At 41.8% G+C, this 16,438-nt stretch overlaps 1 protein-coding gene across 10 annotated transcripts in view; it reads left to right on the plus strand.

Annotated features, from left to right (window-relative positions):
• STXBP5 (syntaxin binding protein 5) overlaps positions 1-16,438 on the plus strand; it is a 212,370-nt gene that overhangs the window by 72,803 nt on the left and 123,129 nt on the right. For all 10 annotated transcript variants that reach the window (XM_045009874.1, XM_045009875.1, XM_045009870.1 and 7 more), the window contains one exon: positions 5,136-5,219. In XM_045009874.1, coding sequence (XP_044865809.1) covers positions 5,136-5,219 — 84 coding nt within the window. The remainder of the gene's footprint in view (positions 1-5,135; positions 5,220-16,438) is intronic.

A 16,438-nucleotide genomic window follows, 5' to 3' on the forward strand; every position in this document is an offset into this window, starting at 1 on the left:
CACAAAAGTATTGAGACAGGCATAGTAAAATGGCTTGAAGGGTTTGATCAGATGAGCTGTTTGGGCTAAATGAAGTGAGTGTGTGTGCTGAAGCAAGGATGAAAGCAGAGATCAGAGAAAGGTTAGTTGTGAAGATCCTAGAAGGTATAAATGAGGAAGGAGCTTACTGTGATGGGCAGCAGGGAGATAGTGAAAGAAATGGAGAGGCTGAAAACAGTCAGAGGCAAGATGCATAAACTTTAGCATGTGCTTTTTAGGGCTGTTGTCATCAGTGACTGCATGATTTTATAAAATGTTTAGTGGATTTGGAACCACTAAAAGCAGCTGGTGCCTTTGGATAATTCAGGTGACACATGTCTGTCCTTTCATTCAGTAAACCCACCCTCCCCATACTGTAGTTACAACGCAGAGGCATTGAGTAACTTGTGTTTGTGTTCCTCCTTATTGATAAGTGCTTCTCACCTCCTGTTGTCCTCGACAACGTTTCTCCTTGCAGGGCTTCCATTCTTTACAGAATTAGGTAGTGCCGTGCTTTTTGGTAGTAGCCAGAAGGAAGTGTGACAGTTCTGCTACCACTAGGGTACAGAAGATTGTGTCATCTTGTGTGCACCTATACAGGTGAAAAGAAAGTAAGAGGGACAGAGAATGGAGGAATATGTGAGAGAGAGATAGAGAGGCACCTTTTCTATAGATATATATTTGTTCAGAACACCAGAGCTATATGGAGGGAAGAGGGAAAGGGTTCCTATAGCAGCTGTAAATTTAGTTAAGCAATCTATGGAAGATAGAAACTTATTCTGAAAGAAGTGGAGAGCATTCCTTACAAGATACATTTCAATGCTTATTTCTAATCTCTAATATAGTTCTGCAAGACATGCTTGGAGAGAAGTTTGACTCTCTGTATAGAACTGAAATGGTAGATTACTGATTTCTTTTTTAAACTAAATTTTTTAACTGGAATTCCTTTATCTTGCAACATTAAAGTTGAAGATTAATGCATTAATTCACTCTGAAGTGGTTCTGATAGATTAGAGGGGGCAGTAGCAAGTGGCGCCTTGAGAGAGAGAGAGAGCGAGCTCATCTGTGTGGGGTGAACTCCTACAGAACAAAAGACGATCACAAATCTCACCACCTTCTGCTCCCAGAGCAAGGTGTACTACTTTGACCTTGCACATTTTTTTTCAACCTTACTTCTGCATCAAACATGTAGAAGTGTATACATTTAAAAAACTTTTCCCCAGAATAAAACCCTCTGAAAATGCTGCAGAGCATACACAAACATACCTCCTGAGGAGAAGATGAGAAAGAGAGAACAAACCACACATGACAGATATGTATTCTGCAACATGACTAATTATGGAAGACATACCTATAAAGAGGAGATTTACATTTCTACCATATTCAGGACCTGTCTATACAGAGCAAATTGCATGCTGACCAGACAGAAGCAGGAATCAAGAAAAATCATTCAGCACCATACAAATTTTATTAAAATTATCTATTTTCTATTGCATAAAATCACTGTTAATTAGTTAATGGAATAAATCAAAAAACGATTGGCAGTTAAGTACTCCTTCCTGTATCAGCTAAGGCCATTGTACCCCAAAATATAAGTAAAATATTGTCTTCCATCACAATATTAATGTACACAGGTTTAATTATGAAACTTTAGATTGAACATGGTTTGGTGGTGATGTAGTATTCAGTTTGTTATTAATTGTGAATATTATGTGATTACAGAAATTTGGACAGTGCAATAGACATTTGATAGCCCAAGAGTTACCTTTTGAGACCATGTATCTGCTGTGTAATAGTGAAGTAGTTGAACAGTTTTAAACTTTGTTGTGGAATGTCGTGGGGCAAGTGTGCCCCATCCCCTCGTGGGGTGGGGTGGGGTAATTACTTCCTCGTGGTCGCGTCCTTACGACCACCCTTTGTCTTGGGGTAGTGAGGAATAATAGTTAGTCAATATAGAATCATAGAATTTCAGGGTTGGAAGGGACCTCAGGAGGTCATCTAGTCCAACCCCCTACTCAATGCAGGACCAATCCCCAATTAAATCATCCCAGCCAGGGCTTTGTCAAGTCTGACCTTAAAAACCTCTAAGAAGGAGATTCCATGACTTCCCTAAGTAACCTGTTCCAGTGCTTCACCACCCTCCTAATGGAAAAAGTTTTTCCTAATATCCAACCTAAACCTCCCCCACTGCAACCTGAGACCATTGCTCCTTGTTCTGTCATCTGCCACCATTGAGAACTGCCTAGCTCCATCCTCTTTGGAACCCCCTTTCAGGTAGTTGAAAGCAGTTATCAAATCCCCCCTAATTCTTCTCTTCTGCAGACTAAACAATCCCAGTTCCCTCAGCCTCTCCTCATAAATCATGTGCTCCAGCCCCCTAATCATTTTTGTTGCCCTCTGCTGGACTCTTTACAGTTTTTCCACATCCTTTTTGTGGGGCCCAAAACTGGACACAGTACTCCTGATGAGGCCTCACCAATGTCGAATAGAGGGGAATTATCACATCCCTCAGTCTGCTGGCAATGCCCTTACTTATAAAGCCCAAAATGCCGTTAGTCTTCTTGGCAACAAGGGCACACTGTTGACTCATATCCAGCTTCTCATCCACTGTAACCCCTAGGTTCTTTTCTGCAGAACTGCTGCCTAGCCATTCAGTCCCTAGTCTGTAGCAGTGCGTGGGATTCTTCCGTCCTAAGTGCAGGACCTCATCAGATTTCTTTTGGCCAAATCCTCTAATTTGTCCTCGTCCTTCTGTATCCTGTCCCTGCCCTCCAGCATATCTACCACTCCTCCCAGTTTAGTGTCATCTGCAAACTTGCTGAGGGTGCAGTCCACACCATCCTCCAGGTCATTAATGAAGATATTGAACAAAACCGGCCCCAGGACCGACCCTTGGGGCACTCGGCTTGATACCGGATGCTAACTAGATATGGCACCATTGATCACTACCCATTGAGCCCAATGATCTAGCCAGCTTTCTATCCACCTTATAGTCCATTTATCTAGCCCATACTACTTTAACTTGCTGGAAAGAATACTGTGGGAGACCATGTCAAAAGCTTTGCTAAAGTCAAGGGATAACACTGCTTTCCCCTTATCCACAGAGCCAGTTTTCTCATAGAAGGCAATTAGGTTAGTCAGGCATGACTTGCCCTTGGTGAATCCATGCTGACTGTTCCTGATCACTTTCCTCTCCTCTAAGTGCTTCAGAATTGATTCCTTGAGGACCTTCTCGATGATTTTTCCAGGGACTGAGGTGAGGTTGGCTGGCCTGTAGTTGTCCAGATCCTCCTCCTTCCCTTTTTTAAAGATGGGCACTACATTAGCCTTTTTCCAGTCATCTAGGACCTCCTGATCGCCATGAGTTTTCAAAGATAACGGCCAATGGCTCTGCAATCACATCCACCAACTCCTTTAGCACCCTTGGAAGCAGCGCATCCGGCCCCATGGACTTGTGCTTGTCCAGCTTTTCTAAATAGTCCTGAACCACTTATTTCTCCACAGAGGGCTGGTCACCTTCTCCCCATGCTGTGCTACCCAGTGCAGCAGTCTGGGAGCTGACCCTGTTTGTGAAGACAGAGGCAAAAAAAGCATTGAGTACATTAGCTTTTTCCACATCCTGTGTCACTAGGTTGCCTCCCTGACTCAATAAGGGGCCCACACTTTCCTTGACTTTATTCTTGTTGCTAATATACTTGAAGAAACCCTTCTTGTTACTCTTAACATCTCTTCCTAGCTGCAACTCCAAGTGTGATTTCAGCCTTCCTGATTCCACTCCTGCATGCCCGAGCAATATTTTTATTTGTCAGCTCTCCTCTCAAGGTTATGTGGCCCAATGGCCAGAGTCAGGGTGACGGCCCCTTCCCACAGGGCTGTGGGGTCCAACTGCCCAAATCAAAATGGTTTTCTGGCTCAGCAAGGCAGTATGGCCTAGCAGCAAGAATGAGTTGGGCTGCCCTATCTCAGGGCTGCATGGCTCAATGGACAAAATCAATAGGGCTGCCCCTCTGAAGGCCATGTGGCCTAGTGGTCAGTGTCAAGGTGGCCGCCTGGCTCACTAAGGCTGTGTGGCCTAGTGGCAAGAGTCAGTAGGGCTTCCCCCTCTCTCAAGTTTGCATGGCCCAACAGGGACGGCTTTAGGGCCCGGGAATCAGGGCCCGTGCCTAAGAGGGCCCCGCAGCATCCGGAAGAGGGGCCCCGCACCCTCCACCAAAGTGCCACTGGAAACAGCGGCAACTGATTGAGCTGCCGCTGAATTGCTGCTGCTATCTTTGGCGGCAGCTCAATCGCTGCCGCTGTCTTCAGCAGCATTTCAACGGCAGCTCTTTCAAATTGGTCCCTGCACGTCGTAAAGCCGGCCCTGTGGCCCAATGGGCAAAGTGAGTCTGCCCACTTCAGTAGTGCTGTAAGGCCTAGCGGACAGAGTCAATATGACCTCCCATTTCAGAAGGGCGGTATTGCCTAGCAGTCAGATTCAGTAGGGCTGCACTTCCTCAGGATTGTGTGGCCTAGTAGCCAGAATCAGTATAGCTGCCCCTTCTGTGGGGCTGCATGATCTAGTGGCAAGTATGCTTGCCACCAAGTCAGCAGGGATTCTGCCTGTAATATTCTGACTCCACTCAGCACCATAACTGGTCTTCCTGAGCTAGTTCCTGATATTGGGGTCCCGGCGTCTCCGTGGGCTCTGGGCTCCTCGATCAGGGTGGCTCTCGACAGCTCTGCCACTCCTTGGGCATTCTCTGGAGCCTCAGCAAACCTGGCTCTTGATGTCTGAGACTTCTGCGGTTCCTGGGCTGGAGCTTGCAGTATGCATTCTCTCTCTTCGCAGTCTGCACTGAATGAGCTGAGCTGCTCCCTTTTATACCTATTCTCCAGCTGGAGCATGCCCAGCAGCGCTGTGGGGGCATGGGCTCCTTGGCCCAGAGAGTGAAGATAACCCTCGCAGTATCAGTGCGGGGCAAGTGCTCCCCATCACATGGAGGATTCCTTGTCACATGTAGGAATAAAGGTACAAGAGGGTGGATCTAATGTTACTGCAGTACCTACTTCATAGAACAAGAATTAGATATTTCAAGTAACTTTCTTTCTTTCAACCTTCTTTACTCTGTTTATTGCAGCTCCTGATTGGCTATGAGTCTGGAATAGTAGTATTATGGGACCTCAAGTCAAAGAAGGCAGATTACAGATACACACATGACGAGGTAATGACATTATTCTTCAGTTGACTGATTTCCAGTTGTGTTGCAATGTTTGTTTTTTTCCTATTTTGATTTAGTCATTAAATATTGGAAATGTTTTTTGTATGTTTGAACAATGATGTTTAGAAGCGAATATTATATTCCTCATAATTGTTTAATACCTGTGTAAGTGAATCTGTACAGTCTATTGCAAGGATACCATTTGCTTCTAAACATTTTGCTATATTAAAATCATTTTTTCTAAATAAGACATTTGTTATTAAATTCTTTTTTTTACTCTTTGCTGTGATTTGGTAAATACAACTCGTGTTTAAAATGCTTAAAATACTTTGTTTCTTTAAATTTCCTGCAACTGAAAATTTTTATTTAGAAAAATAGGAAAAAAGCCTATAACACATAATTCTGTGCAATTGTGAAAATTTAAATATATCAAAACAACTTACAAATAATAATCTATTGTTATCTAAAATAAAATCCTTGTTAATCAATAGTTAATGGGGCCAATTTCAACAAAGATGGCACAGAGGTGTGAAGTACTCTTTCCTGTGTCAGCTAAGGCCATTGTACTCCAGGACACAAAGGAGTGTTTTTCTTCCATTCTCTGCTGCTGTTTGTGTCAGGGAGACTGTTTCAATATCCTTTTACTTCTTCACAAAAATTAAACCAATGGAATCTTGTGAAGGGAGGTGCTGATTTTGTGCAGTTTAACGCCATCCTGGCAATGCTTACTTTTTGGACTGTGGCCTCGCATTTTTATATCTGCACAGGACCCATGTAGCACCCATTCAAGTGGAGTTGTGACTGGTTTGCACAACCTGGTTGTGTAATTTTGGCCACCAGAGCCTGCCAGCACAATTTGTACTGATATAAGCAGGCAGAAAACTCGATCTATTGTATGTCTCCTGCGTGTACCAGTAAGTGTAAAACAACAGTCTTACATCTATCTCATGTTTAACTAAAAAGAGAAAAGCAGAGACAAATATTTATAGTTCTCAGATTTTCTTCTCCCAGATTCAGAAGTAGGGCCAGGCTGCAGGTGGAGTTCAGCTACTGCCTGCCTCTCCAGTTATGTCTATACTGCAACTGGGAGGTATGATTGCAGCACAGGTAGACATATGTAGGCTAGCTTTGATCTAACTGTATCTGGCTTTGAACTAAAAGCTAGTTTGAGTAATAATAGCAATGAAACCACAGCAGCACAGCTCATCCTCTCAAGTATGCACCCAGGGTTTGCGGCAAGCAAGGCTGTCACATTTTCACTGCTTTTGTTACTTGAGGTAGCTTTGACCTAGTTAGATCTAACTAGCTTGGGTAGTCTACACATGCTGCAATCATACCTCCCAGTTGCAGTGTAGACATGCTCTCAGGCCTGCTGGGATGTACCATGGGGAAGCTAGGGTAATGCTTTCCCCTAAGATGCACTTCTGGTTTGGAGATGGGAGTTGTCAGGCAACAGATGGAGAAGCAAATCTGTCTTGGTCTTTGTCTATCTCACAGTCCTACTTGGCTATAGAAAAGTTGGGGGGGGCGCTCATTTGGAACTCCACCTGAGATACTTTTCAGGTTGGTAAGGAGGCCTGGCCAGATTGCAGATAAAGAAGCAACCCAAGCTCCCATCTCTCATATAACATAGTGCTGCTTCACATATTGTAAACACTGTAAATCAGTCCTGTGAAGGACTGTAGTTGATATTGAAATATTTATCCTATTTTATAGATGAGAAAACTGAGAGAAAGAGATAAATGACTTGCCCAAGTTCATATGGCTGTTGTTTTACAGGGCTGATACCGGAACTCAGGAGTTCCTGACTTCCAGTTATGCATTCATATTCCTAGAACACGGACTGCCTCTGGACAGGGGCGGCTCTAGAAATCAGGCTGCCCCAAGCAGCGCGGTGCGCCGCGCCGCCCTTCCCCGGTCCCGCGGCGGGTCCCCTCTTCCCGCGGCTCCGGTTGAGCTCCCGCAGGCATGACTGCGGCGGGTGCCGTGGTCCCGCGGCTCCGGTTTACCTGCCGCAGGCATGCCTGCGGGAGCTCAACCGGAGCCGCGGGAAGAGGGGACCCGCCGCAGTCATGCCTGCGGCAGGTCCACTGGAGCCAAATGCCGCCCCCCCGGGAAAGGGCCGCCCCACGCGCCTGCTTGGTGCGCTGGGGTCTAGAGCCGCCCCTGCCTCTGGAGCTGCTAGTTAAGCTGTTAGTTTGGACTTCTCAAAAAAACCTTAGTATCTTTCAGCTTTTACAAAAGTTGTGGTAGATGTGTATTTTTAGCCTAGTGCTAAAATAAATGAGTCAAATTTACATGTGAATCTAAAATTTACATTCTAACAGCTTACTCATTTAAAATCACAGTATAAATCTGTAGGCATAAAATATATTTCTACTCTTCATATTTTTTGTGTAAGAAAATCATGAAATAGAGAGAATTAAAAGTTTAAATTTACACTTTCACAATCTTTTTGTTTTGTCTGTTTTCTATACTGTGCATTACCACAAAGTAGAGAGGGACAGAAGAAATTGAAGACTTTGTATTGAGAGAGCTCAATACATTTAAAAATATTCACTATAAAAAGAGGGAAAACAAATGTACAGTAAGGCAGGTGGAATTCCTTCCTCTACAAACGTTTCACCAAGGATTTTCTGTTAATTTAAATTAAATCACTTGTCCCTGTAGCACATTATGCTTGCTCAACTAGTGAACTTCCTGCATTGTTCACCGTTTCTAGGTCATGTGACTTAGTGTTTGACGTGAATTGAGCCCAACTGAGAATCTAGCTTCAAGGCAAGCTATTAAGTGATTGATATGCATGTCTTGAGTGTATGTATAATTATGCTGTAAGGAGTCACAGGCCCCACCTAGCCGCGTAACCATTTTGCTCTTGATTGTTTTTGGCATATTTTAGGTTTTGTTCTATACTAAAATTTTTAATTTTTTTTTTTGGTAAAATAGTGATTTTTTTTTTTTTAATCTGAGACGTCATATTGTAGCTTGGTACTTCAAACCAAAAAAGTATAATAGAAATAGTATTTTTTGTTAATGTAAACTAAAAAATTAATAAATAGAATATTGTTTTACTTGCCTATTGTCATAATCTAGTTAAGGGTTCTCAATCTTTTTTCTTTCTGAGCCTCCCCTCCCAACAAGCTATAAAAAGTCCACCTTTGCCACAACTGTGTGTTCTGCATATAAAAGCCAGGGCCAGTGTTAGGGGGTAACAAGCCGGGCAATTGCCTGGAGCCCCACGCCACGGTTCCACACAAAGCTAAGTTGCTCAGGCTTCGGCTTCAGCCCCAGATGGCAGGGCTCGTGATGCTGGGCTTCAGCCCTGTACAGCATCTTCAGCTTTTTTCCCTGGGGCCCTGCAAGACTAACCCTGGCCCTGCTTGGCAGACTCCCTGAAAATGCTCATGGCCCCCCATGGACCCCGGACCCCTGGTTGAGAACCACTGATCTAGTTAATAGTGCAGGCTAAAAACAGTCCAGAATGCAGTTGCTTATGCGCTGAGAGGGCCAGTGCTTTGGGGAGAACTGTGATGCAGTGGATGTTTAAGATCTCTCTCCTACCATCAGGAACATGTAGGAAAGGCCCTTTTGTGAGTTAGGGTTGGGAGCAATCTGCAGGATAAAAAAATCAGAAAATCACTATAGTCTCTAGCCTTTTTTAGTTTAAATTCAGTGTAAAATATTTCCTTACTCTGCAGGCTCTCATTCCAATAATTTTATGCAGACAAGTGTAAACATTCATAACAGCTGAAGTACTATAACCAGTATTCACTTAGATGATAGATTAGATCCTGAAGTTCGGTATAGTATTGCCCAGAAGTGCCCATGTAGTAAAAAAGAAGAGTGTGGCTTTTAGGGTAGACTGTCTAACAATGACTTTTTAGGGGAAAATATTTTAAAATGACTGAACAAAAGTATTCTAGATCTTGGATCTACCTCAGCTGGGGGGATGGGGGTGGTATCCATATGATCTCCTGAGGTCCCTTCCAGCCCTATATTTCTATAATTGTATGTACAGTATATCTTGATGTTTTAAAATAAATGGAGTAGTTTGTCTGGGTTGGTTTTGGGTCCATCCCAGCAAATGTTTCTTCCCCTCAGAAGAGGAAAAATATGTAACGTAGCAATTTGTTAGCTCATTCCTTGTTGTGCAATACTAGTTAGATACCTTTTCCTCCATGGACAAGGTGCTTATAGGTCATGTTTTCAGGACAGTGATTCCTTCAGCTTATAACTTGGGTTCAGTATTGCTAGTCAGATCCATTTGTTCTGTATTTGGGGAAAACTGAATATGCAAAAAAGAGAAATTAATGCTGTTTTGCATATTGCATCAACAAATTAGAACAATCTATGTAGAAGTGAACGGTGGAGAGGAAGCTCCTTTTGGTTGCTGCTGTCAGAGAAAGTTCAGTACTGTACTGGATTGATGATTTTTAGAGAAAATGGACAGGCGGATAAAAGATTCAAAAGGAAAATAACTGGATGATTTGATGTATCTTATATTGGTGTTGCATCTACAGTTTTCTGAATTATTTTTGTGAACTATTTGAGTGTTTCTTTCCTATGCTTACTTTTCATTTCCTTTTTCAAAACCTCTGTTTTGAAGTTAGCTGCTAGAATAGGAAAATATTAACTCCAGCAAATGGCAAGTCATTGAGAGTGTAAATCTGGAACGTCACAATGTCATTTTGCTACTATTTTTCAAACCAACCATATGTAACACAGCATATATAAATGTGCTCTTGTTTGTGCTTTTAGTTAGTATGGCATTGTTTCTAATAAGGTCAGTAATATGTTAATGTATGTGGCTGAAACTGTTTTTAATTTGACAATATTGGCTTGTCAATGTTTATAAGCAGTCTCTTTAAAAAAACATAACTGCACCAAATCTGCTCAGTGCAACAATTGCAACAGTTTTAATCATGTGTAGCTTGTGGGTCATATGTAACTTATGTTGGTGTTTCTGCGGCTTTTACTGCCAAAACCAAAAGAATTTTATTAAAATGGTTAATTGTTTGTGACATTGGCAGTATGGGGATTTGATGTTGGATAATAAACCAGCTTGTCCTACTTTTAATAGTGATTGAACAGTTAAGACACTTCCTGTGTGACAAATTATTTTATGTGGGGGTGACCAGATGTCCTGATTTTATAGGGACAGTCCCGATATGTGGGGCTTTTTCTTATATAGGCTCCTATTACTCCCCCACACCCCCATCCCGATTTTTCACACTTGCTGTCTGGTCAGCCTTGGTTTATATCTTAAACAGATTAAGTTTTTAGTGGCTCACTAGTAAAAAAACTGGATAGATTAATTTCCACATCCATAAAATTCCCACACTTTTGCCAAAGAACTTGGTTTCCAAGGTTTGTCAGAACACCAAACGGTCTGCTTATTATTGAATCATTAGTAGTGTCTCTTTAGTTGAGCTTTTCGCTAAAAATTGTTTTTCTCACGGCAGTGACTGAATAGTCTCCACACTAACACAATACTGTTCTGAGGTCAACTGAGTTTTTTTTTTATGGCAATTTTTGGATAAAATATTAGTTCTCTTTTCTGTAGAAAATAAGAACATATTAACTTTTAAAATTGGGCTTTGAGAAGTCTCACTTTCATTTGACCACTAAAGAACCACAGCCACCTCCAACTCAAAACTTAACATGCATGTACTTTATCATATCACCAACATATTTCACGTTATAAATTTTACAGTTAGAAAGAACGTTATTCTTGTTGATCATTACCTTTTTTGTTGCTAAGATGTCAGTATGCACCATGTACTTAGGAGACAGGCTTGCAGCCTTACGAATGTATCTGCACATTCTCCATCTGGTGGAACTCTTTATATGTCTGCAAAAGCCTTCAAAGAAATAGGGGGAGGGGAGAATGTCTACAGGAATGATCCTGTATGACCACAGTTCATCATGTACTTTGTTAATCATACATTTATGTACTTTGTCTGTGTGAGCAATCTTTAGTCAGAATACCTATTCTGCCAAAGAAATGCAGACTACAGCTCAGTAGTAGACCCGAGGAACTATGGGAGCAAGGTTTTTGGGTTTGTTTTGGTTTTTTGCAGTCCCACTGTCGTCCACCAAAACAGCAATATTCACCCTCTCGTGTTCTTAAAACTCCATTAGAACAGTTACCATCTCACTTATAGCCATTTTGGAGCAGTTGTGGTGATAGCATATCAGTATTTGACTTTTGACACTGCACTTAAAGATGAATGACTGGTTTCCAGACAGAGACCTGCTTTTGAAGTTATATTATATGCTGAGACACTGCCCAAGCACCCATGAGAGCACCAGTAATGAATATGAGGCGCATAACCTCTGTTTTAAGGTAGCATACTGTAAAAGACAGAATATTTTCCTTTTTTATGCCATCTTATGACCGGTGTCTCCAGCACATTAAGGAGGCAGAAACCTATCTTGGCTGTGTGATGTCACTAACGTGCCCCTCGGCTGTGCCCCAAAGCTGGAATTTGGCCTACAGCCAAAGGTTAGTGAATACCAGTGGGTGCTAGACCTTGAATAGCACTAACTGTACCGTTAACATTATCAGCAGATAATCTATGGACTGAAGGAGAGTGGACTAAATTAGTCTTTCTCTTAGAGATCATCCCCTCAGCTCTATATAATAATTCATAATTGAGTCAATTCCTGGTACTAGTTGAAGCGATTCCTGGTAAATCTTGATTCTAAATATCTCAGTGCTGCTCTTCAGTCTCTAATGCTAAATATATGACACTTTCTATGAACTCTGCGTTCACTTGATGAAAACAAATGTCTTTGAATGATAATGCTTTGCACTTCCACCTGAGTCTGAGTTTCATAAATAATATTTGAATTAGGCTTCCTTGACCCCATGTAGCAACTAGGTAATATTATTCACTATTTATAGATCAGGAAACTGAAACTACTGAGATGTGACACAAGAAGAGCAGTGTTCAAGGAGGGAATAGAATCCTCTCTCATGACTCCCAATCCCCTGAAATAACTGTAAGACATTGCAGTTGTTTACTGTACTTTAAACTTTGAAAGTGACTAAGGCCTTGTCTACACTACAGCGTTTTGCTGACAAGTTATGCTGCTTTAATTAAACTGCTGTTGCACGCCCACACTATGCTCCTTATATTAGCAGAGTGAATCCACACTGCTCTTGCATCAACACAGAAAGCAGTGCACTGTGGGTAGCTATCCCACTGTGCAATCCCACTGTGCAACTGTGTTTTGGGAAGGGTTTGCAAATGCCTCATGGGGCAGGTTCAGTCACAGGATGCAGGTTTCTCAATCCCATCATTCCATGGGCATCCGAGTAGATTGCCAGCTGCTTTTCAACTGAAGGTGGGGGGGAAGAGTGTTACAGGGAGAGTGGGGGGGGGAGTAGAAGTGTCCTCACAGAAACAGTATGAAGACATTCCCTCCCCCCATCAGCCCCTGGCTCTGCACGGCACAGCAGTCTCCCCGTCCTCTCCCTGTGCAGCAGCAGCCTGCTCTGCCTGCCAATGGTTTTGTTGTGATTCCCTCTGAGATCTCCCACAGCCTCCTCAGTTGCTGGGAGTGGCATCCTCAGCAGCTCTGTAAGTTCTCCACCCTAAGGAATATCAAAGCTTCCCAGAGCTTTGAAAGGAGAGGGGTGCATGCCTACATAGCTAGACACAGGGCAGCTGAGTTCATCAGCCACCGCTTCGCTCCCTGGCTCTGCACAGAACAACAGTCCCCTCTTGCCTCACTGCTCCACCCACCCCCTGCAGCAGCAGCTTGCCTGCCACTGTGTTCCTAGTGCCCGGAAGAGCAGGAGGATTCCACTTCAATGATTTGCTCTGTGCTGCCAGATGCTCAGGTGTCAGAACTTCCCGGAGCTTTGAAAGGGGAGGGGTGCATGCCTGCGGGGTAGCTGAGTTCAAAACAGTGAGCAGAGTGGTCACAGAGGGCATTGTGGGATACTGGGGGAGACCAGTTCTGGCAATAAAACAAACGACATCATCTACAATGATGCTTTGTTGCTTTAACTTTGCCACAAAAAGCTTTATGCCTCTCATCGAGGTGGTTTTATTTTGTTGGCTAAACAGCAGTGTTTGGCGGTCAAAAGTAACTTCTGTAGTGTGTACACCTCCACTGTTTTGTTTTGTTGGCAAAAGCTGCCTTTTGCTGCCAAAACTGTGTAGTGTAGACAAAGCTTAAGCATTCCAGTCAACAGTGAGAAATAGAGAACAGAATACTTAGCATTTAGGACACTAAGTTTGTCCTAGTAGTTTGAAAGTAGTCACTGAGTAAAATTGTGTAGGGGATGTTGAGTCAGTTATTCCGTCCTCTGCACTACCAGTTTTTACTTTGGAGGCAGTGAGGATGATTGTGCAGGTTTCCGCAGGCAGAAATAAAATAAGATTTAATGGATTCCTTTCATTTAACAGCAAAGGTACCCGAAATCTGCTAATGTAATCTTTGCCTTTACATTCTAACTACAGTCATGGACACCTAGAATTAAACTGTTTGCCAGGGAATTCCCTTTCTTTGCAAGATGAAGTCCATAGAATGACATTCAATGTGTGTTTAAAAAAAACTGCTCCCTTCATGCAAGACAAGTTGGATTTTAAAACTGTAGTATTGTAAGAATAGTACATGATCCATCGTTTCTTTGACAGAGAATCATCTGAAAGGATACAAAATCTAGCATTCATATTTAACAGAGCTAGGGAAAAAAACAGTTTGTCTGGAATGTGATAGCTATAATGTTAGAGACCTGTGGTTATAAATTAACTTTTTAGAGCAGTTATTTATAATGCCTATCAAACCATCCTGTGCAGTAAGTTTCTTATTATTGTCTTGCAAGATGTTTGTGCACAGTGAAATGATAGAATGGAAAATGTTAGCTTTCTTTGTGTCTCCTTTGAGTTTCTTTGTATTGAAAGGCTCTGAAGTTCAAATATAGCTGTTGTAATAAAAAAGCATTTTCATGCCTTATTCGTACAATATGAACATAGAATTAATTTTATGCTGTAAACATTCATTTTCTGCTGTCTTGTGGACATGAAAACAATAAAACAAAGACATTAGAGCATGATTTTTAACCGCTTTTAAATAAATATTTGGAAATGTTGTAACTTTGTCATTTAAAATTGTAAGGTTTCAAATGGAAAAAATATTTTGCCTGCTCTGTTTTTAAACTAAACTTTAATAGCATTAACTCAGAAAATGTATTATAGATTACTATTTTTAGGTGCAGTCTTCTGATAAGTGGGTAAATATCAGAGCTTATCCCTGAGCTTTATAGAGGATATACCAAAATAGCCCAAGGGATTTCCATTTAGTCAACAAAGTAGCTACCAAGCAATTTGTTTATGACAAAAGAATGGATATGGACAGGAACCTTCCCCCTGCCACTTTCTCTCATGCACATAGTAATGGAAACAGTATTTTTAGAAAGGTCAGAAATGCATGCAAGTTAGCCATACAAAAAGAGCTAAGAAGTAAATCTGTTTCTACCAAAGACAATGGAAGATTAGAGTATGGGACAGTGTTACCAGTTTGTTGTGCAATTCTTTATTGTGCACTTGGTACCTAGATGTCACATTGAGTGGTGCATTAGAAATACCTTGACAGAATACTATTGGCTTTTAAGTGCTTTCAGATATTGTTTACATTTTTATCAAATAGGAATTAATGGTTTTATTCCATCCCATCTCTCTTCCGCATCATGGCAGTTCTCTTTCCTTCTCGTACTACTTTGGAGAATTAGTGAAGGGAAAGGGCACTGGGTTCACCCTTTTGAACTAGTTCCCAAGCTGTGCTCAGTTTATACATTCTTGCAAGATCATAGAAATAGGAAAACAATGCTGTTTACCAGGAACAGCAGAAAATACTATTTTACACCATATGGAGAAAAGGTACTCATACACATAGAATTATGGAAATGTAGGATTGGAAGGGACCTCAAGAGGTCTTCTAGTCCAGTTCCTCGAATTCAAGGCAGGACTAAGTATTCTCTAGACCATCCCTGAGAAGTCTTTGATTTGTGAAGTCTGAACAGCACTCTTAAAAACAGACAAAGGCAAACATTGCTAATTTTTAAAAAAGGCTAAAGTTCCTAAACCAGATCTTCCCAGTAGTATATAATTGCTACTTAATTGCACAGAAGAATTAATCATCAGTGTCAAATAAAAAGGAGAGAGGTAGAGATTTGGGTGGGGGCTAGTTCCTGTGGGATGTGGAAGAGATGAGACGGACCTCGTAGAATGGGGACAGAGGTTTGTGGTCTGAAATATTGCGGAAGAACAGAGGGAAATATAGGATGGCAAACACTGAGCTGAGAGAGGAAGTGAGAAGGAAGCCAAGGAACTGGCATCAGGACAAGAATGGATGGTGAAATAAAGAAAAGAGAGGACAGGATGGATATGAGGTAGAGACAGAGAGAGAAAATGGGAAAGGAAAGAGAACTTTCTGAAGCACAATGCTGTTCGGCGCTCCCAGCAGGCAATCTGCTTCTATCTAATGCTCAGTGCTGGGCTGTTTATATATGTCAAAATTGATTCATGAATACTTGTTGAAACTGAATAACTTTAATCATACTATTTTAATTTTGTTCAGTCCCCAGTTTTTTCCCCAAAATAATAGCACATGAGCATATGCCTTGCCTTAAAACAAATTTGAAAATATCCTGCTTTCTTGTACATTCGAACAAGAACTAGTGCCTTACTGTGTTGGGATAGAATCAAAGTGGATCACTCTTTGGTAAGAGCAGGTATGGGTAAAATAGCAGCTTCTACTGAAAAATGTTAATTTATAGAGATAGTGAATGACATTTCTGCATACTGTTTTAAAAATTGACTTCTATATAATATTACTTACATAAATTCATAAAGACCATTATTTAGATTGCAAATTGAAGCATTCAAAAGTCAGTGCCAAATTTAGTCATCCTGCCATCTTAAAACTCTGCGCCGGTTCTGGCTATGGAATGAGTACCATTAATGCCAGGCAGATTAGAGAAAGCACTGGAGTCACGTGAACAGTTCACCTTAGGAGAACTGAGATCTCCATGCCTCCTTCTGCCATCCACCCCTAGGAAGGTCTGATCGCCTATCCAGGACCTACCATAGTGAAGTCACACTTCAACTCCTCATCCTATGGTTTACATACTCCCACCGGCTCCGATGGTACAGCCACTGGAACCAGGATTTGAATTACTATCTGAGGATTCCAATGGAGTACAAGGG

The sequence above is a fragment of the Mauremys mutica genome, chromosome 3 (genome assembly GCF_020497125.1).
Source record: "Mauremys mutica isolate MM-2020 ecotype Southern chromosome 3, ASM2049712v1, whole genome shotgun sequence".
Taxonomy (NCBI): domain Eukaryota; kingdom Metazoa; phylum Chordata; order Testudines; family Geoemydidae; genus Mauremys; species Mauremys mutica.